The 26784-nt window shown below is 32.8% G+C and overlaps 1 protein-coding gene across 1 annotated transcript in view; it reads left to right on the top strand.

Annotated features, from left to right (window-relative positions):
• LOC127728566 (macrophage mannose receptor 1-like) overlaps window positions 1-26410 on the top strand; it is a 121824-nt gene extending 95414 nt beyond the window's left edge. Inside the window, exons 34-42 of the mRNA XM_052236033.1 lie at window positions 7485-7607; window positions 11176-11342; window positions 12125-12224; window positions 14988-15223; window positions 15756-15924; window positions 18421-18693; window positions 21240-21416; window positions 22810-23076; window positions 24034-26410. Coding sequence (XP_052091993.1) covers window positions 7485-7607; window positions 11176-11342; window positions 12125-12224; window positions 14988-15223; window positions 15756-15924; window positions 18421-18693; window positions 21240-21416; window positions 22810-23076; window positions 24034-24254 — 1733 coding nt within the window. The 3' untranslated portion in view covers window positions 24255-26410. The remainder of the gene's footprint in view (window positions 1-7484; window positions 7608-11175; window positions 11343-12124; window positions 12225-14987; window positions 15224-15755; window positions 15925-18420; window positions 18694-21239; window positions 21417-22809; window positions 23077-24033) is intronic.
• Window positions 26411-26784: the final 374 nt, after the last annotated feature.

Raw genomic sequence — 26784 nt, 5'->3', positions numbered from 1 at the left:
TGTTTTGTATTTTAAGATTTTATGGTATGGTGTGACTTCATAGTTCTGTATTGTAAGATTATATGGTATGGTGTGACTTCATAGTTCTATATTGTAAGATTTTATGGTATGTTGTGACTTCATAGTTCTGTATTGTAAGATTATATGTATGTTGTGACTTCATAGTTCTGTATTGTAAGATTATATGGTATGTTGTGACTTCATAGTTCTGTATTGTAAGATTTTATGGTATATTGTGACTTCATAGTTCTGTATTGTAAGATTTTATGGTATGGTGTGACTTCATAGTTCTCTACTGTAAGATTTTATGGTATGGTGTGATTTTATAGTTCTGTATTGTAAGATTATATGCTATGGTGTGACTTCATAGTTCTCTATTGTAAGGTTTTATTGTCTCGCCTTGACGGAGTCAAAAAAGCGAGACATAGGTATGCTGTTTCTGGCGGCGGCATCAACAATGTATTAGTTTGTGATTAGGTCTAGTTTATGTTGAACCACTAGTGGTAGGTCAATGATATTTGGTATGCAGTTGTATTAGCATTGGCACATCTCATTAACATGGAAATTATTTGGTCCCGCCCCCTCAGTCATGCTCTAATGACTTTGAAACTTTTGCTTAGTTTTCATGTATTATTTTGTGACTAGGTCAGTTTAAGATTAACGATTAATGTTAAGTCAATGATATTTGGTATGCAAATGTATTGGCATTGGCAAGTTTCATTTCCATGGAGATTATATAACCCCACCCTCTCATTATGGGTCATTGACTTTGAAACTTTTACATAGTTTACAAGTTAATGTTTGTGTTTAGGTTTGTTTAAAGGGAACGACTTATGAAAAGTCAATGGTATTTGGTATGCAGTTGTATTAGCATTGGCACATCTCATTTCCATGGAGATTGTTTAGCCCTGTACCTTTAGTAATAGTTCATTGATTTTGAATATTTGCATAACTAAAATGTTAAAATATTGCTATTTTAATTTCAACATATGCATTATCAAAATAACAAATAGGGGAGACATATCTCTGTGTTAACAGTTTATGGTATGTAGTGACTTCATAGTTCTGAATTGTAAGATTATATGGTGTGTTGTGACTTTTTAGTTCTGTATTGTAAGATTATATGGTATGGTGTGACTTCATAGTTCTGTATTGTAAGATTTTGTGCTATGTTGTGACTTCATAGTTCTGTATTGTAAGATTTTGTGGTATGGTGTGACTTCATAGTTCTGTATTGTAAGATTATATGGTATGGTGTGACTTCATAGTTCTGTATTGTAAGGTTTTATGGTATGTTGTGACTTCATAGTTCTGTATTGTAAGATTTTATGGTATATTGTGACTTCATAGTTCTGTATTGTAAGATTATACGGTATGTTGTGGCTTCATAGTTCTGTATTGTAAGATTATATGTATGGTGTGACTTCATAGTTCTATATTGTAAGTTTAGATGGTATGTTGTGACTTCATAGTTCTGTATTGTAAAATTTTATGGTATGGTGTGACTTCATAGTTCTGTATTGTAAGATTATATGGTATGGTGTGACTTCATAGTTCTGTATTGTAAAATTTTATGGTATGGTGTGACTTCATAGTTCTGTATTGTAAGGTTATATGGTATGGTGTGACTTCATAGTTTTGTATTGTAAAATTATATGGTGTGTTGTGACTTTTTAGTTCTGTATTGTAAGATTATATGGTATGGTGTGACTTCATAGTTCTATATTGCAAGTTTATATGGTATGTTGTGACTTCATTGTACTGTATAGTAAGTTAATATTGTATGGTGTGACTTCATAGTTCTATTTTGCAAATTTATATGGTATGTTGTGACTTCATTGTACTGTATAGTACAAAGTAAGTTAATATGGTATGGTGTGACTTCATAGTTCGGTATTGCAAGTTTATATGGTATGTTGTGACTTCATTGTACTGTATAGTAAGATTATATGGTATGGTGTGACTTCATAGCTCTATATTGCAAGTTTATATGGTATGTTGTGACTTCATGGTACTGTATAGTAAGTTAATATGGTATGGTGTGACTTCATAGTTCTATATTGCAAGTTTATATGGTATGTTGTGACTTCATTGTACTGTATAGTAAGTTAATATGGTATGCTTTGACTTCATAGTTTGGTATTGCAAGTTTTTATGGTATGTTGTGACTTCATTGTACTGTATAGTAAGTTTAGATGGTATGGTGTGACTTCATATTTCGGTACAGTAAGTTAATATGGTATGTTGTGCATACCTGCCAACCCCTGAAACCTTCAAAGAGGGAGATCTTCCTCTCAGCTATGTCAGCTGAGGCGGAGATTTTGCACAAACAACATTTTTAAGTTAAATATATGACCTGTTTACGTATTCATCTACAAAACACCAATAAGAGTTAACAAATATACTTTATTTCTTCAATACATGGTTATAATCTATACAAGGTGTTTTTTGTTTTGCCTTTTTAGCTCACCTGGCCCAAGTGAGCTTTTCTCATCACTTGGCGTCCGTCGTCCGTCGTCGTTGTCGTCGTTAGCTTTTTACAAAAATCTTCTCCTCTGAAACCACTAGGCCAAATTTAACCAAACTTGGCCACAATCATCATTAGGGTATCTAGTTTAAAAAATGTGTCCGATGACCCCGCCAACCAACCAAGATGGCTGTTATGGCTTAAAATAGAACATAGGGATAAAATGTAGATTTTGGCTTATATCTCTGAAACCAAAGCATTTAGAGTAAATCTGACAAGGTAAAACTGATTATCAGGTCATGATCTATCTGCCCTGAAATTTTCAGACAAATCTGACAACCTGTTGTTGGGTTGCTGCGCCTGAATTGGTAATTTTAAGGAAATTTTGCAGTTTTTGGTTATTATCTTGAATATTATTATAGATAGAGATAAACTGTAAACAGCAATAATGTTCAGCAAAGTAAGATCTACAAATAAGTCATCATGACCAAAATTGTCAGTCGACCCCTTTAGGAGTTATTGCCCTTAATAGTCAATTTTTTGTAAATTTTTGTAATCTTTTACAAAAATCTTCTTCTCTGAAACTACTGAGACAAATTTAACCATACTTGGCCATAATCATTATTAGGGTATCTAGTTTAAAAAATTTGTCCGATGACCCCGCCTTCCAACCATCATGGCCGACTTGGTTAAAAATAGAACATAGGGGTAAAATGCAGTTTTTGGTTTATATCTCTGAAACTAAAGCATTTAGAGCAAATCTGACAGGTGGCAAAAATGTTCATCAGATTTAGATTTATCTGCCCTGAAATTTTCAGACGAATCCAACAACCCGTTGTTGGGTTGCTGCCCCTGAGTTAGTAATTTTACAAAAATTTTGCAGTTTTTTGTTATTATCTTAGATATCATTATAATATCTAATATCTAATACTATTAATTATGATTTTAATCTTATTTTACATGATTTCCAAAGCATCAGTAAATACAGGTGAGCGACACAGGCTCTTGAGAGCCTCTAGTTCAATACCTCAGAGTCTCATTACTCATAACATTCCATATTTTGATTTTGTTGTGTGTCTCACACTAAGCATGCTTACAAACATCGTACAGACCACCAGAAGAAATTGAAAAGTTGATTGAACATGATGTTCAAAAAGATTCATTGCCAAGTGAACTTGTTTGTAAAAATTGAAAATCTTTCATTCAAGTCTGCTTGACATTTCGATTTGCAGTTATCTATTTCTTCTTTTTTACACTGCCGCTTGGTCTAGACAAAGAGCTCTATCTATTTTGGAGTTGACATAGCAGAACTGAATTTCGATTACTTATACATGTATATCGAACATAAAAACTACTGACCAAAGTTTTCAAATGATCACCAATTGTTTATTTATTTCTATTGAAAGTAATGAAAAAGCCAGAGAATTATGAACGCGGGTTATTCCAGGTCAAAATATCCAAAAACGGGAGATTCTATACTCCGGTGCGGGAGATTTCCGGAATTTTGTCGTTTGCGTGGGAGACTCCTGCTCAAAACGGGAGGGTTGGCAGGTATGGTTTGGTATTGCAAGTTTATATGGTATGTTGTGACTTCATTGTTCTGTATTGTAAGTTAATATGGTATGTTGTGACTTCATAGTACTGTATTGAGAGTTTATATAGTATGTTACGATTTCAATGTTCTGTATCCTAGTTTTTATAAAGTTTCATACTATTACTGTTTTGCAAGTTAATTTACACCGAGATGCCGTTTGATGAAATAAAATAGATATGCTGCATTTACCATGAAGTAAGGTTAAATTGCTGAAAGACCCCCCTCCTTAGTTATTGAAAGCTATTATAAAGCATTTACCCTAATATCATGGTGTAAATTATATACACCTAAACATGAGAATGCTTATTAGGGTGTATATAATACAAAGAATGTTGTGAATTTATTTGGTGTAAATCTGTATAGTGCAGACCTGCTAAATATCCTGATTTATGGGGGATATCCCCCATGAGTGATGTTGACCTGAATTTTGAAATTCTTTATTTTATAAACTGAACACCTCAAAACAAGCATTTAAATGAGTTAAAAGGGTATATAAATCATTCAGACATTATAGTAGTAGATTTAAAACACTTATGACAAAAAAAGAGGATCATAAGTTCCTCATGCGCTTAAAATCCCCCATGGAGATTTTGAAAAGTTGGCAGGTTTGATAGTGTGGTTGTGAGCCAAAATTTGTTCCCGTGAAAAAAGTTCCAGTGGAATAAATATCACAGGAAATATATTCTTGGAGAACTTTTTTCACAGATGATTTCTATATAATTTGTTCCATCTCTATAAAATATGTTCCACAATTTTCCTGGTGAAATAAGTTCTGGGTTAGTGAGATTTTTTCATTAACTGATGAAATAAGTTCCTAGTTTGTGAAATATGTTCCACTGGTTATACAAGTTATCTTTAATACTGAGCATTGTCATCAGTGAGTACAAAGTTATCATTCAAGTACATTATAAAAACATGTATTATTATACCCCATGCAACGAGTTGCGGAGGGTATAATGTTTTTGACCTGTCCGTCCGTCTGTCTGTCCCTCCGTCTGTCCGTCTGTCAGTCCGTCAGTCCTATTTCTTGTCATCGCAACTCCTCTCAAACCACACAACAGAATTTCACGAAACCTTTTTAGATAATAAGGACATACTATGTAGTTGTGCATATCGACAGGAAATTACGATTCAATTTTTTTTCTAGGAGTTACGCCCCTTTGAACTTATTTACTTTAATGTACTACTGCAACAGTTTGTCATCGCAACTCCTCTCAAACCACACAACAGAATTTCATGAAACCTTTCCAGATAATAAGGACATACTACGTAGATGTGCATATCGACAGGAAATTACGATTCAATTTTTTTCCCAGGAGTTACGCCCCTTTGAACTTATTTGCCCAATATACTACTGCAACCTTTTGTCATTGCAACTCCTCTCAAACCACACAACAGAATTTCATGAAACTGTGTAGATAATAAGGACATACTATGTAGATGTGCATATTGACAGGAAATTATGATTCAATTTTTTTTTCTTACACTTATTTTATTTCTCCAATGACAATGTGGGGACGTGGGGTATACTCAGGTTCTTTCATATTGATAATGTAATAAATAAAAAGTGTCAACATCCAATATGGATCCTGTGGAGTATAGCAATATTTGTAATTATATTGAATTTCTTGATTTAAAATACCCAAATGATACTAATGAGGCTGAAAAGAGAAGAATAAGAAAAATCACTCAGAAATATATTTACATACCGGTATGTATTTTTTGCAATTACAATTTCAAAGTATTTTTTTAAGCAATTTTAAATATAAGGTTCTTTTTCTACATGTTAACATTAAAATTATATAATATGTTTATGAATTTTGATTTTTTTTTTTAAGAGAATATGTTTATAAAACTTTGTAAATGGAAAACATAATAAAGGGAGATAACTGTTTGTTTACTTCTGTCTATTAAGGGAACATTTTAATTAGGATAATAGAACATTTTAAATATCTTTTAAACTAATTGATCTAGAGAATTTCATTTTTAGACAGAAAGTAAATTTCATGTAATAATTCACTCAAATATGTTCACTTTTGGTACAAAAAATGTATGTTCTGGAACTTATTTCACATTTGGTCAAAAAATTAGTTCTGGAACAAATTTTATAGTGCTGGAACATATTTCCTTATATATTCCGGGTATAAATTTTCTGTGATATAAATTCCAATGGAACATATTTCCTATGAAATAAATTCCAGTGGAACATATTTTCTATGAAATAAGTTCCACAGGAACAAGTTTTTTGTTGCATAGTGTGTTGTGACTTCAAAGTAATGTAAATAAAATTTATGTGACAAGTTGTAAATTGATGTGGTAAGTTGTAAATTCATTGTACTGGATTGTAAATTCATGTTGTAAGTTGTAAAATCATTGTACTGGATTGTAAATTCATTCGGTAAGTTGTGTGTAAATTCATTGTACTGGATTATTAATTCATTTGGTAAGTTGTAAATTCATTGTACTGGATTGTAAATTCATTTGGTAAGATGAAATTCATTGTATTGGATTGTAAATTCATGTGGTAAGTTGTAAACTCATTGTACTGGATTGTTAATTCATGTGGTAAGTTGTAAATTCATTGTACTGGATTGTAAATTCATTTGGTAAGCAGTAATTTCATTGTAGTGGATTGTAAATTCATGTGGAACTTCATTGTAATAAATTGTAAATTCATGTGGTAAGATGTAACTTTTTACATCTGTACTGTATCTTAAAGGGGCATTAGCTGTCAAATTCATGTTCACTGATTTGACTTAAATTCTCATATTTGATTTATAACATACTAAAATGTATATCCAAATTACAATAGGCCTAAAATAAATATTTTAAAATGCATGGGCTCGATAATATGTATCAGCATTTTGTGTGTATTTTAGTTTAGATGCCATCTAATTAACCATCGAGGTGACCTCCGAAGACTGCTGACGGTCATATATCCTGATATAAACATAAATATAGATATAAATAGATAGCAAACTCGTGCAATTGGACTTTTCTAGGTCTGTTTGATTTCATATTATAGGTTAAAAATATATGTTAATCATCGTTTTTACCTGTATAAGAATGAGTTTTTGTGGATTGAATCAGTCAATCAAATGGTTTACCCTTGTTTCATTTTTAATGTTGACATTCTTTTCCTTTTAATAACTGAACATGCCTAATTCATGCGTAACCCATCTCTAGCTAAGGGGTTAAATTGAAGGTCACATGAATACGGATTCAATGAGTTTGAATTATTCACTTGCAATATTCCTCAGAGCTAATGCCCCTTTAAGTTAATGTTAATGGTAAAATTTCACAGTATGTTGGTAAAAATGGCTTGTGATGCTGTGGACTACATCTTAAGTTAAAAATACATTTCAACTACATTTTAAGTTAATATATGCTTTTTGCTCACATAACAAGTTTTTTTTTCAACAGGTAACAAATGTTTTTATGCCAATAACAACACAACTCCAACAGATTGGAATTCATCTGTGCAGTTTTGTAGAAAGTTTGGTGCTGGATATGATATTGCTGCTGTCAGCAATGAAATTGAACAAGGTAGAATTTCATGAGAACTGTAACATTAAGAATGATTAGAGGTCTATAAAACTTACCTAAAATAAACACACTGATAAAGAAAGATGGCCTCATATGTTTTATCGCAGGCTTAATATCTATGGTTGTTTTCATTGTACCAAAATATGCTGAATGAGTTGGAGATGAAATGCTGTAAAGTTTATATGACTCTTTCTAGATACGAGTATAATACATCTTTGTTCAAATCAAATTAAGTTTTATATTTGAGTTGAAAAAAACGGGAACTAACTGACTTACAATTTGGCCCTTAGACTTTCATGAAAGTTAAAAAATTTCCATCATTTGACATTTAGTTTGCAATTTATCTTATGATGCTTCTGCTTCACAATAGAAATAATTGGGTTTTTTTCACAATAGAAATAATTGTCCATTATCTGTTACTTTATACCCTTTCAGCATACCAGTTTACAGTTTACCATGTTGTACCCCTTCCAGCTTTCCTTACTTCATTGATACAAGAGTTTACCACTTTTTACCCCTTTCAGCATTCCTTACTTCATTGATACAAAGGTTTACCACTTTTTGCCCCTTCCAGCTTTCCTTACTTCATTGATACAAAGGTTTACCACTTTTTGTCGAGCCTGCGACTTTTGTCGCAGAAAGCTCGACATAGGGATAGTGATCCGGCGGCGGCGGCGTTAGCTAACTTCTTAAAAGCTTTATATTTTAGAAGGTGGAAGGTCTGGATGCTTCATACTTTGTATATGGATGCCTCATGTTACGAAGTTTCCGTCAGTCACATGTCCAATGTCCTTGACCTCATTTTCATGGTTCAGTGACTACTTGAAAAAAAAGTTAAGATTTTTTGTAATGTTAGATTCTCTCTTATTATAAGTAATAGGATAACTATATTTGGTATGTGCGTACCTTGCAAGGTCCTCATGCCCGTTAGACAGTTTTCACTTGACCTCGACCTCATTTCATGGATCAGTGAACAAGGTTAAGTTTTGGTGGTCAAGTCCATATCTCAGATACTATAAGCAATAGGTCTAGTATATTCGGTGTATGGAAGGACTGTAAGGTGTACATGTCCAACTGACAGGTGTCATCTGACCTTGACCTCATTTTCATGGTTCAGTGGTTATAGTTAAGTTTTTGTGTTTTGGTCTGTTTTTCTTATACTGTATGCCATAGGTCTACTATATTTGGTGTATGGAATGATTGTAAGGTGTACATGTCTAGGGGGCAGGTGTCATCTGACCTTGACCTCATTTTCATGGTTCAGTGGTCAAAGTTAAGTTTTTGAGTTTTGGTCTTTTTTTCTAATACTATATGCAATAGTTCAACTATATTTGGTATGTGCGTACCTTGCAAGGTCCTCATGCCCGTCACACAGTTTTCACTTGACCTCGACCTCATTTCATGGATCAATGAACAAGGTTAAGTTTTGGTGGTCAAGTCCATATCTCAGATACTATAAGCAATAGGTCTAGTATATTCGGTGTATGGAAGGACTGTAAGGTGTACATGTCCAACTGGCAGGTGTCATCTGACCTTGACCTCATTTTCATGGTTCAGTGGTCAAAGTTAAGTTTTTGAGTTTTGGTCTTTTTTTCTAATACTTTATGCAATAGGTCATCTATATTTGGTGTATGGAAATATTTTATGATGTACCTGTCAGTCTTGCAGGTTTTATTTGACCTTGACCTCATTTTCACGGTTCATTGCTCAGTGTTAAGTTTTTGTGTTTTGGTCTGTTTTTCTAATACTATAAGCAATAGGTCAACTATATTTGTTGTATGGAAGGATTGCAAGCTGTAGTACATGTCTGCCTGGCATTGTTCATCTGACCTTGACCTCATTTTCTTGGTTCATTGGTCAATGTTTAGTTTTCTTGGTTAAGTCTGTATCTTAGAAACTATAAACAATAGGTCAACTATATTTAGTGTATTGAATGATTGTAAGGTGTACATGTATTTCTTGTTTGGTTTATATGACCTTGACCTCATTTTCTTGGATCATGTTAAGTGTATGTGATAGTTGTAGTAAAGCTTTAAATTTAGGACTATCAACATTATATCAATGATTAGTAAAGAAGGCGAGACATTTCAGCGTGTGCACTCTTGTTACCCCTTCCAGCATTCCTTGCTTCGTTGATACAAGAGTTTACCATGTTTTACCCCTTCCAGCATTCCTTAATTCATTGATACAAGGGTTTACCACTTTTTACCCCTTTTAGCTTTCCTTACTTCATTGAAACAAGAGTTTACCATGTTTTACCCCATTCAGCTTTCCTTACTTCATTGATACAAGAGTTTACCACTTTTTATCCTATTCAGCTTTCCTTACTTCATTAATACAAGAGTTTACCACTTTTAACCCCTTTCAGCATTCCTTACTTCATTGATACAAGGGTTAACCACTTTTTACCCCTTTTAGATTTCCTTACTTCATTGAAACAAGAGTTTACCATGTTTTACCCCATTCAGCTTTCCTTACTTCATTGATACATGAGTTCACCACTTTTTACCCTATTCAGCTTTCCTTACTTCATTGATACAAGGGTTTACCACTTTTTACCCCTTTCAGCATTCATTACTTCATTGATACAAGGGTAAACCACTTTTTACCCCTTTCAGCATTCCTTACTTCATTGATACAAGGGTTAACCACTTTTTTCCCCTTTCAGCTTTTTTTACTTCATTGATACAAGGGTTAACCACTTTTTACCCCTTTCAGCATTCCTTACTTCATTGATACAAGAGTTTACCACTTTTTACCCTTTTCAGCGTTCCTTACTTCATTGATACAAGAGTTAACCACTTTTTACCCCTTCCAGCATTGCTTACTTCATTTATACAAGAGTTAACCATGTTTTTCCCCTTTCAGCATTCCTTACTTCATTGATACAAAGGTTTACCACTTTTTACGCCTTCCAGCTTTCCTTACTTCATTGATACAAAGGTTTACCACTTTTTACCCCTTCCAGCTTTCCTTACTTCGTTGATACAAGAGTTTACCATGTTGTACCCCTTCCAGCATTCCTTAATTCATTGATACAAGAGTTTACCATGTTGTACCCCTTCCAGCTTTCCTTAATTCATTGATACAAGAGTTTAACATGTTGTACCCCTTCCAGCATTCCTTACTTCATTGATACAAGAGTTAACCACTTTTTACCCCTTTCAGCATTCCTTACTTCATTGATACAAGAGTTTACCATGTTGTACCTCTTCCAGCATTCCTTAATTCATTGATACAAGAGTTTACCATGTTGTACCCCTTCCAGCTTTCCTTAATTCATTGATACAAGAGTTTAACATGTTGTTCCCCTTCCAGCATTCCTTACTTCAGTGATACAAGAGTTAACCACTTTTTACCCCTTTCAGCATTCCTTACTTCATTGATACAAGAGTTCACCACTTTTTACCCCTTTCAGCATTCCTTACTTCATTGATACAAGAGTTTATCACTTTTTACCCTATTCAGCATTCCTTACTTCATTGATACGAAGGTTTACCACTTTTTACCCTTTTCAGCTTTTTTTACTTCATTGATACAAGGGTTAACCACTTTTTACACCTTTCAGCATTCCTTACTTCATTGATACAAGGGTTTACTACAAATCTGTGGATAGGACTTAACAACTTGAGACATAACAATAGATTCAATTGGCAAGATAACTCAGCATTCTTCTACTCAAACTGGAATGCAGGAGAACCTAATGGCAACTCACAAAGAGGACGCGGGATAACAGTAAGTAACGTAAACAAACACCATTCTTAGCTGGACATCTACTGATAAATGGTAAAGTTTGTGACATATAAACATGTGTTAAATAAATTTAAGTAGTATTAAGGCAATTCATAAAAAATGTCATTTCATGGAATGTTTATTTCAGTATTTATGTATTGATTTAAGTATTTTTCTTTTTAAGAAGTCATTCTGTTTTACAGTTCCTGTGAAAAGTGTTAGGAAAATATTTGTTTCCTTTCCAAATATTGAAAAATTCAAAATAAGTAGTTGTTTTACAGATCCGAAAAAGGGCACACACATTACAACTCATTTTTATTCAGTACATAAATCTGCCACAGATATGTACCACAAGAGTATGTAGAGCAAGATAACAATGAATATTGATTGATTAGAGTGTAGGTGCAGTACATTTCTGGTCATTGTAGGAGGATTGATATACATAGATTTAATAGTGAGCTAATTAACACAATTGGACAAAATAATTACGAGTTAACCATCTACAGCTATTGACCAGGGGAGTCCAAATCCTTTATCAAGTTTTAAATCTCCCTTTGATATCAAGAAGCAACCCTCAAAAACTCTGCAGAAACTCTTTCTTCTTAAAATTTTCAAATTTTCAAATTCTGAATTCCATATTTATATTCCTATTCTATTTAGAATTGTCAACTATGTGTTTGGAATTTGTCATAGTTAGTTAATCACAAAATGGGAACAAGAGACAAGCATGCTAACATAAACTACAGCAATGAATATTCATTAGCATTTATTATCTTTTATTGCAGGAAGACTGTGTAGAAATGTATGTAAATAGTGTTGTAGCTGGTTCTTGGAATGATCTTAAGTGTAACACGCCTCGTAATGTCTTATGTCAGGGGCCAAAAGGTAAATAAAATACACTTTTATTTTACGGTTTTAGATAATTTGTTGTTGATTGTGTTGAAAATCCAGGTTTTCAAGATGATAGAATACCACAACACTTAATTGATCAAAATTCAAATGGAGCATTTAGAATCATTAAATACATTTTTGCATGTACCATTCTAAAGTTATTGTTGTTGCTTGTTTGCAAATTTAAAAAGTGCATTCGCATTTCAGATAATAGATTTTAAAAATTGCTTAATGAAATGTATTTGAATTTTAATGGTGTGTATAGGCCTATTAACCACAGGCTAAGCTTGATTATCTGAAAATGGGGAATCTGTGAGTGTGAGGGAAAGTCTGTGATGAATGAAAAGGTAAACAAGTGGAAAGAAAATAGTATTAATCAATCTGAAAGAAAACAATTACTTCACCAAATCATTTAACAACTGTTATGACAAAGTTTAATTAACAAATGGGAATGCTTAGAAAACGTTAATAAAAACAGACATACATCGCTCTATCACCACACATATTTTTCATGTGCTCCACGATTCTGTGTTGATTGTTTAACAATGGGTAAAGATCAGTACCAAAACCCACAATTAATTAGACACCCAAGTTTTTCCAAATATTTTTTGTCGACTATATGTTATGGATTCATAATAAATGTAAATAAACATGAACATAGACTTATATATAGAATGGACATAGACTTATATATAGCATGAACATAGACTTTTATATAGCATGCATTGGTTAAAAAAAAATTTAACAATATATTTATTAAAAACTCATTTCATATGACTGAAACCAAAAATTTATTATATCAAGGTTATATTTATTAATTTTCTTTTTATTCAGTTGCTGGAACTCCAACCTTTTTAGATTTGATAGTAATATCCTTTACAAAGTACTAAATCATATCCTACTAAACTAATATTTTAACATTCTAGTAATGATTGAAAACCCTAGTGATTTTTTTCAGTTACTAATACATGTTGGGTCCATATCATATAAATGAATATCAATCTTCATTTTTGATGGAGGAAACAACTGTTGTTTTTTTTTTTTCACCAGCAGCTGAACTAGAGGTTGCACTTCTGTAAATATTGACAATACAATTTCTCATAGGAACTCTTTTTATGTCTACAACTATGCCATTTTATTTTTATGAAGTTTCGTAATATATATCCTGGAATTGAAAGTTCACATGCACTTCTATTTTTTCCAAAAGTCAAAACATAGGTCTGTACAGCATATTTTTAACATTTATATACCTCGAACATCTAAGAGTTTAAACTTAAATTAAACTTCTGTACTACCCCCCCCCTTGTTGTACTTGGAGTCTTCCTGTGCATTCAATTTAATTTGATTGCTGTCCTACTGTATTTATACTTGTATTCCAAAGTTGTGTCTCTATGATATGAAACATGGAGATCATATCTGTGTGGGAACCAAAAGGTACAGATTACAAAATATCTATTAATATCTCCTCAAAAGAGCAGTGGTTTGTGAAACTGCTGTATTTACAAAGTGCAACCTATATGGTTACTGTGAGCAAACTGCTGATTGTCTTAAGAAAATCTTCAATAGATTGCTCTGTAGACTTTAATTTATTCACTGATTTTGTCATTTATCTTTATTGTTTGTTTGGTCTCTGATATTGAGCGTTCTAAATAGTTAACCTCACCATGTTCAGTTATGCTTGTCAAAAACCAGGAATGATAGGTACCTTAATTTGTTATTGTTCTGGTGTCAGTTGTATTACACTATCTTATGTCCTAAAACTAATAATAAGAATATTGAAAGTGATATCAGGGTTGAAACGCACCTGGAATAACAGGGAAAAAGCCGGGAATTTGATTCGAGGTGCCTGGCTGGGGGGGAAAAAAAAATCCTGGGAAAATCCTTGTAAGTTAAAATACCGGAAGTTTAAAAACAAATAGAATTTCCTCCCTTGTGCTAATTGATTTGTCCCTCAAAAATCGGTACCCGTATGTTAACAGGTACTCGTGAGCGCATTTCGTAGGACGATAGGAATAGGGCGACTTGATAGAGGTGAATCCTGATCTCGATTACGCTTGATGCAAATGGTCTTGAAATGTTTTGCAATGTTATTTATCAAGCTCAATTTCAACCACAATGCAAGAACTGCTATCCTTGAAAACTACTGATAATCTGGAAAACCCTGCAAAAACCCTTGAATTTCATGTCTGAAAAAGAGTGGCAACTCTGTGATATGTTTATAGAAGATTTTCGTTTAACATGTTTAACCCCGCAGCATTTTTTGCGCCTGTCCCAAGTCAGGAGCCTCTGGCCTTTGTTAGTCTTGTATCATTTTTAATTTTAGTTTCTTGTGTATAATTTGGAGTTTAATATGAAGTCCATTATCACTGAACTAGTATACATATTTGTTATGGGGCCAGCTGAAGGACGCCTCCGGGTGCGGGAGTTTCTCGCTGCATTGAAGACCCATTGGTGGCCTTCGGCTGTTGTCTGCTCTATAGTCGGGTTGTTGTCTCTTTGACACATTCCCCATTTCCATTTTCAATTTTATTGATATATAATGTTATATACACAGCTATCTTACACTCCTTGAAATTTTTGAATAAAGGGAAAAAAGCCTGAATTTATTTCTGAAGAAGACATTGAAGTATAATGGAAATATCAGGGTCAAAATGAATTTGAAAAAGGTAGTATTTTTTAATAAAGTCTTTTTATCTGCAAAACTATGGAAATGACCTTTATATCGAAATATGAATTGGTTTATTTTCTTTTTTTCAGCTGTAGGTCAGGCTACTCTGTCCCCACAGAAAAATTGTAAAGCAGGATATATCTCCCATGGAACCAGTTGTTATAAGTTTGTAAAGACACCAGTCCAATCATGGCAACTAGCAGAAAATTTCTGTCAAGGTGATGGTGGTGTTCTTGCATCTATCAATTCTAATTATGAGAATTCATTTATAGAGTCTCAAATGGGACCAAACTTTGATTACTGGATAGGACTTCAATTTAACCAGGTATAACGGCTTATCCTTTTTATGTATAACTGATTTTCCAGTTTTACTTATTTATTTTGTTATTGTTTTTATTTATTACTCTATATGTATCTATTCAAGTTTACCTTTATAAACATTGTCATTGGAATTGCCCTAAATTTTTATTTGCTCAACTTTTGACATTTTTACAATTTATTTCTAACCTTTACAGTATTATTGAATTATTAATGTTGATAAATTATAAAGAGTAATAACTGGTGAAATTAACTCACAGATATTACATTTTATTGGCTGACAATTACCATATATAACAGATATTACTTTTTATTGGCTGACAATTAAGATATATAACATATGACAAAAGTTTACACCTTTCTAAAAGAAAATGTTACAGATTAAAGGAAGACAAAATTGAGTATATAAAAAAATTGATAAATAAAAAGATAAATGGTACTGTAAAAGACAATTGAATTGAATCATAGTATGAAATACAGCCTTATAATTACTCTAAAAAAAAACAGTGTTTATATATATATGGATATATTCTTCCCAGTTTAGTAACACTTATACCTGGCAAAAGAGTTGGCCTGTTACATTTACAAATTGGGGATATGGTGAACCCAGTCAGGGACCATCAGACAGATGTGTTAAGTCAAAAAATGGACTATGGGATGATACTAGCTGTACTCTTACTCTAGGATATGTCTGTGAAATTAATTCTGGTATGTTTTAGTGTATTGCCAATAATGAATCATAAACATAATGAACTATAGAGATCATTACAAAGGTCAGCAGCCTAAAACGTTGGAATCATTTATTCTTATTACATATTGAACTGCAGGGAAATTAGCATTCAACCTAAAGACAATGGTTTGTAAAAGGTTTTAAATGCTGATACCATCACCATCAAAGGGAGGGATATGTTTATATTCAAAATAATTGAAATAAAAAAAATGTTATTTTCTGAAGGTCCACAGGACTAAGGAACATTCTCTTATAAGATTTAAACGTTTTAGATATTATTTGAAATTCACTTTTTATAAAGGACATTATTGTATTGTTAAACTGAACAATTCAACCAGTTATTTTTTCAACATTTTAAGAGGTAATTTTCACTACTTACATATTCCCAAACAGTTATTTTAAAAATTAGAAGATGTGGTAGGATTGTCAATGAAACAACTCTCCACCAGAAACCAAATGACATTTTGCCTATTTGCAGTTTCCTGAGGGTAAAAAGGGATGTTTTTGTTTTAAAAATTTACCTGAATGTGCTTAAGTGCAGCTGAATTGAAAATTGAATGCAAGAATTTGATCCATGATCAACAAGCATGGCTGCTGTTGCTAAATATAGAACAAAGTGGTCAGCATATGCTTTTGATTAATGTCTTAAAAATTATACTAGATGTAGAAAAAAAATGCTACCTAAAATTGATGAAGATGCCAATGTTTAGTTCTTGCAGAGTCTGCGACTTCTGTTGCAGAAAGCAAGACTTAGGGATAGTGATCCCATAGCAGGGGGCGGCGTTAAGTAATTACTTGAAAGCTTAATATTTCAGAAGGTAGATGACATGGATGAATCATATTTTGTATATAGATGCCTTATGTTATGAAGTTCCAGTCTGTCATATGTCCTTGTCCTCATTTTCATGGATTAGTGACTACTTGAAAAAAGTTAAGATTTTTTTGTAATGTTAATTTCTCTCTTATTATGAGTAATAGGATAACTTTATTTATTATGTACCTACCTTGGAAAGTCCTCATGCCTGTCAGACAGTTTTCACTCAGTGGAATGGATCAGTGAATAAGGTTAAGTTTTTGTGGTCAAGTCCATATCTCAGATACTATAGGCAATAGGTCTACCATATTTGGTGTATGTAATGATTGTAAGGTGTACATGTCCAACTGGCAGGTGTCATCTGACCTTGACCTCATTTTCATGGTTCATTGGACAATGTTTAGTTTTTGTGGTTTGGTCTATTACTCAGATATTATAAGCAATAGGCCAATTATATTTGGTGTATGGAAAGATTGTAGGGTATACATGTCTGTCTGGCAAGGTTCATATGACCTTGATCTCATTTTCATGGTTCATTCGTCAATAATAAGATTTTGTAGTTTTATGTGTTTCTCAGGTACTATTATGGACCATACCACTATATTTGATGTATGGAATGATTGTAAGGTGTACATGTCTGTCTGGCATAGTTTCCTATACTTTACTATAGTTGGTGTAGAGAAGGATTGTAAGATCAACAAGTCAGTCTGGCAGGGTTCATCTGTCAGTGTATTCATTTTCATGAATGTCAATAATAAGTTTCTAGAGTAAGGTCCTTTCTCGTATACTATAAGACATAGGCTAACTATATTTGGTGTATGGAATGATTGCAAGGTGTACATGTCCATCTTGCAGGGTTTATCTGAGCTAGACCTCATTTTTTTATGGTTCATTGGAAAATGTTAGGTTTTTGTGATGTGGTCTTTTTCTCAGACACTATAAGCAAAAGGTCAACTATATTTGGTGTATGGAATGGTTGTTAGGCGTTCATGTTTGTCTGGAAAGGGTATGTCACCTTGCCCTCATTTTTATAGATTATTGATTATTATTGTGTGAATCATGATCAATAAAGCAGACAAGACATCTCAGTGTGTGCACTCTATTTTACCTATTGTAGCAGAATAAAGCTTTGTGAGTGCCTACTCTGAAACAATATGTGCAAAAGTTTTCATACTTATGAGATTGTTTTGACCATAATATACCTGCATTTTATCTGAAAGTGTTGACAGTAGTTTTTGACCTTTTTTGTCCTATATAACATTATGATTTTCCTGAGACTTTTTGTCCAGCAGCTTTATTATTTGTAAGAGTTGATAGCTAGTCATCAAGTGTTATTGATCATACTATACTTCCATTTTGATTTAATGATTTTTGCAGGAGTTATGGGGATTTTTGGTTAAATCTGAATATTATTGCATGTAAGCGCATCAAGCAGAATGACTTTGATTTGCAAGTGATATGGTGTTTCATAATACTGTCTTTTGAAAACTAACCAACAAAACTTATTGGAAGAAGAACATATTTTGAGAAGAAATTGTATGTTAAAAAAATAATGCATTTTTGATACAATTTCAAACAGTGAATGAATTATCAACAGTATGATTTTTTTTCAAATATATTTTTAAGTGGATTGCAGGCTTATATTGTCTTGTAATTATAGCTCAGCCTCCTGCTCCAACACAGGCACCGCCAGGGCATTGCCGTAACCGTGATGAGACAATTCGAGGAGACTACTGCTACTACTTTAGTCCATTTACATACTTGGACTGGCCAACAGCTAGATTTACATGTAATAAACGCTTGATGGATCTTGTCAGTATCACTTCTACAGATGACCAGAGTTATGTTTGGATGGTTATGTTGAATGCTAGGTCACCTACTGGACAACATACAGCACAAAATATCTGGGTTGGCCTCACAAAAGGAATATACAGTAAGCATTGTTCTCATTTGCTCTATCAGCAATCAGATGATATATTTCATGCATGCATGTCATGTAATGAAGCTATTTATCATATTGAATGTTGGTCAACATTATGTTTATTTTTACTCATAAGGGGTTAATGTTTTCCGTTTATTACGCATTACTTCATCTTTAAATCATTTGTTGATGCACCTAATGAAATACTTGTTCTGACTAACTTAGATCAGTTTGACCTACTTTTCATACTTCTCTAATTTATTCTTAAAAGTTCTTATCTGGAATGTAAAAGATTAAAAAATTGTCTATCTGTGCATGGAGCTGCTTTTTAAGTAAGTCATTATCCAGGCTAAAATAAATATTCTAATGTTACTTTCTATTTGTGGTTAACTTATTTCTGTGTAAGTTTACATTAGAGGTCACTTATTTGTTTCTGTGCCTCACACAAAATGTCCAAGAAGGGCTCTTGCTGGCATGTAAGTTTTTCTAGTTGGTGGTGTATTTTTAATATTTAAAGATTTGACATGCACCATAAATTTAGAATTTATCACAAAAAAAATAGAAAAGAAAGGATATGGGGTATCCATCCATGACACAAAATCAGACTATGTACAGCAAAAAACATAAAAAGCAAAGGAACAGCGCTTTTATTGCTGTTCTTCATCCAGGGTTTTCATTAAGAGTCGGCACCCGGCGGAATGTCGCGGTTTCAAAAGACGGAAATCGCCGGTTCAAATGCTTAAACAAAAAATAATTTTGAAGAGAATCAAATAAAAACAAAGTTTTATTAACCTTTTGTCTCATGGAGTTTTTAGTTTCATAGATTTTTCAAAAACGATGGCTTTTTATAACCGACTGGACCATTTTGTCTGACTGAAAGTAAACTTAAAATCGGCGTCAGTAAGACGTTTGCCTGCATTCAAATACAATCTTCAATCAATCGCTTGAATGATCAAGATTGTCAATGGTAAAATCAAGAGAGATATCGAAATAAAAACGTATGTTATCAATGGATAACTCATGAGAAACCAAAATTAAAAAGTTTTAGAAGGCAATTTTTTAAATTGCATGTCAATAAATTAAATGAAACTGAATGAAATGAAAGACCAAAAGTAAATGATTTCTTTACCAGCAAAAAGACAAAATCATTGGAACCATTTACAGGTAAAACTTTTTATTGAAGTTATTAAAGTTCAAAGAAGCCTTAGAAGTTCTGTACAGTCTCATGTTTATATAAATGAGGCCTGCCCAAGCTTGCCGTCTATGCCCTTTTTATAATGTAACAAGTATTTCATTATTACCACCCTTTAACTCTTGGGAAGGGAAGAGGGTTGAAAATAGTGCCTAGGCTAGGAGGGGTGCTGGCAATTTTTTTTTTTACCTTTTCTCTTCAGTTTGTAGTAGATAGTTCCAGTTTTATCATTGCCCATTTGTTGTGGATGGGGCCATCACAGAAGCCTAGGATAGGAGGAAGGCTTCCCATTTTTTATTTATAGTTGGACCTTTGGCTGTCCCCTCAAGTTTTACTGAAAAAGTAGGTAGGAGGGTAAGTGCCAAGGCTAGGGAAAAGGCTCTCTTTATTTTTTTCAGTTATAATTTTCCCCTTGCTGACCATTAGCCCACTCGTTGAAAAAAGTACCAATGTTAGGATGGGTCCTACCTCAGTTTGAATTTTTTTTACATTAACCTATCTCGAATGGAAGCTTTTGTTAAAAGTGCTGGCTAAGAAGGGGTGGACATTTTCCCGATTCAGCATATATGTCCTTTCCCAGGTTTGCATGTTTTTATTGAAATATAGAACACATGAAAATAATATTTCTTTTCTGGATCAAAACTGAAATTGTCAGATTTTGCAGATGACATATATACATGTAGGTCTTTACATAAATATAAGAAGATGTGGTATGAGTGCCAATGAGACAACTCTCCATCCAAGTCACAATTTGTAAAAGTAAACCATTATAGGTCAAAGTAAGGCCTTTAACACGGAGTCTTGGTATTAATAGTTTATGCTGACCCTCCGTTGCTTTCTTACTTTTTGCGAAATCTGGCAATACAATAACAATTAAGATTATTTTTGATATATTTTTATTTGTCTTATTTTAATACGCAATATCACAAGATTGACCTTACAAGCTAAAAAAAAAGATAACATTCTTATGAAACCCCATTTTTTATGTACTTGTAAATAGCTTGAAAATGCCTCAGAGTGCACCATTTTCAATGTAAGTTCAAAACAAATTTTTGGGGGGCAAGCCCCCCCTGACCCCCACTTTTTGATCAGCCACTTCAAATTAAACAGCCTGTTCATTGAAAAGTTATTGAAAGCCCTGCTTCATCTCAAAGTCTCATTGAGGCCTTCAACATGGAGCAAAAAAATCTCATCTCACTGGAAGTTTAAGATGGCTCCTAGCACAAGTCTATTATTTTCATCACTGTGGCAGTTAAGGGTCATGTGCTAAGACAACTTAGACAACACATGTTGTTTTTGATTTTAAATCTTTGTTCCTTCAGGTATCTTTAAGTTTTATCAGTTTACTTTGTCATTGAAATTGTAGGTGGTTTTATGTGGGCAGACACTACAGCTTTAAGCTTCACTAATTGGAACACTGGTGAACCATCAGATCCTGTCAATGCTACCAAGGAAGAATGTGTAGAAATGTACAGAGACAGTGGGAAATGGAATGATATTGCCTGTGACCAGAAAAAATCATTTGTTTGTAAAGGCAGAGCATGTAAGTGATAGTCATTGTAGCAGATCTTTGGTTTGTGAAGGACAATACTTGTACTCCCTTATGTGAAAGAATTTTTGATTCTGTGTTTGAGAATTTTTCTTTCCATTTAATCCATCTCAATCATTTTCATTTCCCTTTTATTTTTTCCGTTTACTCATAAATTCTATGTAACAATTAGACATTACAGAAGACCAAAAAACATAGATAAATGAACTGCTGTACAAGGACAGCATGGTATGCTTATGGTCCACCATATGTACAATGAGAGCATGGTACGCTTGTTGTCGATATTTTATTCCTTGAAGTCCAATAAATATCTGTCGTCAAGCATATTGAGAACAAAAAAATGTATAAAAAAAATAATATGAGGAATTATTTACAGCTTATAAACTGTTATAAAATTTAAATGGATTAGATTAAAAAAAAAGGTACTTCGCTTAGTACACACCAGAAATTGTCTATACATTGTATTTTGACAAATAAATTCCTTTAATAGATATAAGAAGATGTGGTATGAGTGCCAATGAGACAACTCTCCATCCAAGTCACAATTTGTAAAAGTAAACCATTATAGGTCAATGTACGGCCTTCAACACGGAGCCTTGGCTCACACCGAAACAGCAAGCTATAAAGGGCCCCAAAAATGACTAGTGTAAAACCATTCAACACAGGAAAACCAAAGGTCTATTCTATATAAAAAACAAGAAACACTTATGAACCACATCAACAAACGACAACCACTGAACATCTTTAACTCTGGAAAGACAATGGTATTGATATATATGAAATCATATGATTTGAAATAAAGCTTTTCTTTAGGAATCGAAACATAGAGTAAACATTTTATATATATGATCCAATAAAGTAAATTTGTGTAATCCTGAAATTTGGATCTAATTCTCAATATTTAAAGGTTTAAAATCCCTATGGAACAGCAAGTAAGGAAATTATCAAAATCAAAATGGGAGTTTGTCTATGAAACAAGCCATGGTTCTGCTTATATGAAATCACAACTGATAAACAAATGAAATATATTTATAAAACATTTTTAGTTTGTCCCAGATGAAAAGCTGTGAATACTGTGATAATTGTTCGAATGACTAGATATTAAAAATAACAAATTATAAGCACATTTGACAGAATACACAGCACACATATAAATAAAACACATGCATAATATAATAGATAGGCAACATGCATAAATCAAAGCAAGCAAGCTATAAAACACATTTGAGTGAACTTGAGTCTGTTAATTATACATAAGACATTATATTTGATGCACCAATTTGTGACAGTTTTTGGAAGAAAATTATATGCTGATTATATTACAAATATTGATGTGATTATATAACTATGTCTATGATTTATGGGTTGTTTGTTTTTTTTTTTGCAGTACTTGGAGCTGGAACAGTACCTGTAACCACTCTAGCTCCAGTTACACCGCCAAACGTTGGTCCAGTGACTCAACCTAATATTGGTCCGGCAACAAAGCCTATTGTTGGTCCAGCAACTACACCAAAAGGTGTCGTAACTTTTCCAACATTTCCCAATGTGTTTTCCTCAAGAACTACACCTGCACCAAATAAGAATAACGTGCCATATGTACAGCCAACTGGATTTATAAATGGTCCCAAAAATCAAGCTCAGACAAGAGTTTTAAGTAAGTAGCACCCATTTGTTACTTAGTATTTTACTTAAGACTTAGATTTTGTGGCTTGCTTTATCTGGTGGAAAAGATTTCATTAAAAATGATTAACTTGTTGGGGAAAGAATAAATTGGCTAAGAATTAGAGAAATTTTCCTTTAACACAAAAAAAGAAGTAAGAAAATACCAAAGGGCAGTAGAAAATTATATGTAGAAGAAGGATAGACAACATTGTGGACCCAATGAACAAAATAAGATGCAAAAAAAGTCCATAAATTAGAGATAGAGCTACACAAACCCTGCTGTAACAGGAGAATGATGTACTTAGTCATTTTATGCGTGATTGGTCAACACTACCAGAGGTCATCTAGATCTATGTAGATTTTGCTGATTGTTACAGTAAGAACAGTTATATGTCATCTATGTTTCAATTACATACCTGCCAACCTCCCTCTTTCCAAAACCATAAGGGGGAAGATTATGTGTGAAGACCTTTTTTAATTCAAAATTTTGTATTCAGATACTTAGTATTTGTATATTTATGCACAAAAAGATTAAATTTAATCATCTATACAAACATTTAATCAGTTAAAACAAAATTCTTGATGAGATGGCTTGTCTTTTTACTATGCAACTTAGAATTGGTTTTGCATTTCCGTGAAAATCAATCACAAAACACTATAATCAAATTCACTTAAATGATGAAAGGGGGTGATATAGGGTAATGTTTTTTTCAAAGAAGGAGATTTTGACCTCTCATGTGACAGGTCCCAAAAAGAATATTTAACATTTTTTTCAGAAAAAGGGTATTTCCTTCCTATATCTTGTGTGTTGGAAGGTATCCTATTATCTCATTAAAATCTTTCTAATTACTTCTTCTTTCTTCTCAAACTATCTTAAATAATTAAAACTCAGATTTTCTTGTTTTGATTTGTATACAAGTTATTTATATATATATTTGTTCCATTGTAGGTAATAAGACTGGGTTGTCAGGTGGAGGTTTAGTAGGGGTTTTAATCACTGTTATTGTAGTGTTAGGTGTGGTTGCAGTGGTAGGCATGCTGTTCTATAAGAAACGTAATCCATCTGCTGGTGGTGGTGGTGCTGGCAGTTTTGACAATGCATTGTACTTTAAAGGTAATGAAGAGGTTAACATCAATAGTAGTGGTGACACTGGTGAAGCAGATGCATGATCTGACAGTACAAAGCTGAATTATTTGTCATGTTACCTGTGAATATGTACAATATACAAGTGTTTGTTATTGAAGGAACATTCAAAGACTGAGTATGTTTTATAGGGCACAATACAAGAAGAACAGTTTTGAATCATTTTGTAAATAGTTTGTTTCATTTTGACAGACATCAGAATTTTTTGGCCACTGCGACACAAATTTGCATTGAATGACTTTCACCTTTTTTTTGGTAAAAGTCTAATTATAGAAGGGGAAATCAAGGCTTTCAGTGTATTAAATGCTCAATGAGTTTAAGAGTATGCTTTCAAATGTCTGGTACGTTACCTTTTATCGGTGAGATGTTTTCATCTTATACATTTTGCATCAAAAAAGGGTTCTGAATATTGCATCTTACAATGAAACAGTGTCAAAGAAGATGATGGAATGTATATACATGCGACCAATAGATTTTCCTGAAACAAAGTTATATGTACTTTCAAAATTCAGTTAAAAAATATTAATCCGTCTACTTATTATTTCAAAGTTTATTAATCTCTCAAAGTGGAAAATTATTATTTCTAAAAAAAAAAAACAAGTTGCCTTTTAAAAATTGAATATTTTTCTTGGAAACAATACTTGAAAAAAATCTATTACTTTTCATTAAATTTAAAGAAATACATCTCCGCTCCTCTTCATCCTTGTTAGATTAAGTCAGAATTTGGGATCCACCAGTTAATGATTTCCATTGGTTACAGTTGTAACTAGCTGCATCGAATAAAAATATCTTTGAGATGATCATGTGAAAATGCAGAAAATGTATATTAACAATTTCCATGTGCAGATTATAGTCGGAGTGGGCGACTTCTATCTGTTGCTAGATGGCACTACCCTGTATACACAAATATTGTCTTAATCTGCTAAGGGCGAAGAGAAGTGGGTTGGATCGTAACCCTTGGCTAGCGAAAATGAAAGAAATATAGATGTATCCATTTTTTTTTCCTTGCTATTTAAAAAAAAATAAATTGATTTGCCATATTATACAATTAAATGATCACCCCTGGTTTTAATCCCATTTGTTCAAAAGATATCTCCCCTGGCAAAATTACAGGAGCCATTTTCACAAAAATCTTACAATTAAAATTGGTCGTAAGTTATAATAAAATGTTCATGACTTATAAGTTTTTTTTCTCGTAAGTTTTTTTGTGAAATTGTTGGTAGATTCTTTGATTTATGAATAAGTCAATAATTGTAAATAATTGTATGTTTTTTTTTTTAATCTATCCCTTCAAATAAGATCAAATGTTTTAAACAAGTGCAAAAAACAGTAGCTATTTCAATTTCAGTATTTTAGTATTTTCATTGAATCAGTTTCCCTTTTTTTGTTAAAGTGTTTTCATCAAATCACTTTCAATATGTCATGGTATTAAAGTTAAAAGGCCTTTTTAGGGGAGTTTGCATTAATTCAACTTCAAATTGAAAAGTTGTAAGGCTTCAGTACGAAACCAGGATGATTCTTGGCAGATCCTCACATTTTCCCTGTTTCTTAGCCGCATCCTTATATGTTTTTTGATGCCAAGTAAATACACTTTTATTGCCTGTGTTTTTTTTTTTTACAGGATTTACATGTTTGACTCCAATAAAAACTAATTGATCATATTTACGCATTGCTTGTAAATAAATATGCACATGTAAACTTCAGTTGTAATTGAAGTAATTTTCACCAGTTTTGGTATGCTGTTAATTGATATTTTTTTATTTTTTTTACTGACTGGTCAGCTATTTTTCTTTATTGAACATTTATAAACCAATAAGAAATCAAGCAATGTGGCCTTAAGACCTGATGACAATGCAGTTAGATGTTATATTTTATTTTTGTACTCTAGCATTTGTGCAATAGTGTATTCATTTTTTTCTGTATTGTCTATGCATTTGTGCAATAATATACTGTGTTTTCCTGTATTTTCTATTCATTGTGCAATAATGTGTTAATATTTTCTTGTCTTTTCCATGCTTTTGTGCAATAACGTTTTATTTTCTTCTTTTTTTTGAGCATTTGTGCAATATGTTTTAGAATGCTGTCATTGGTTTGGTGTAATTGTCATTCCTATCAATCATTTGTGCAATAAACCCAAATTCATTGTGATCACATTGTTGTTTGAATAAATTTATAAACACCATATTTTCCTTTTTACCACTTTCCCCAATAGACAAAAATAGTATTTTTATGCCCCACCAAGGGGCATTATGTTTTTCGGTCTGTGTGTCCGTTCGTCTGTCTGTCTGTCTGTCCGTCCGTCCGTCTGTCCCGCTTCAGGTTAAAGTTTATGGTCGCTTCAGGTTCAAAGTTTTTGGTCAAGGTAGTTTTTTGCTGAAATTGAAGTCCAATCAACTTGAAACTTAGTACACATGTTCCCTATGATATAATCTTTCTAATTTTTAATGCCAAATTAGAGTTTTGACTCCAATTTCACGGTCCACTGAGTATAGAAAATGATAGTGTGAGTGGGGCATCCGTGTACTATGGACACATTCTTGTTCATGACCTTGTTCA

Source organism: Mytilus californianus, unplaced genomic scaffold (assembly GCF_021869535.1).
Source record: "Mytilus californianus isolate M0D057914Y unplaced genomic scaffold, xbMytCali1.0.p SCAF_2, whole genome shotgun sequence".
NCBI lineage: Eukaryota > Metazoa > Mollusca > Bivalvia > Mytilida > Mytilidae > Mytilus > Mytilus californianus.
Note: the sequence above shows the minus strand (reverse complement) of the source record. Positions and strands in the feature narration are given on the sequence as shown.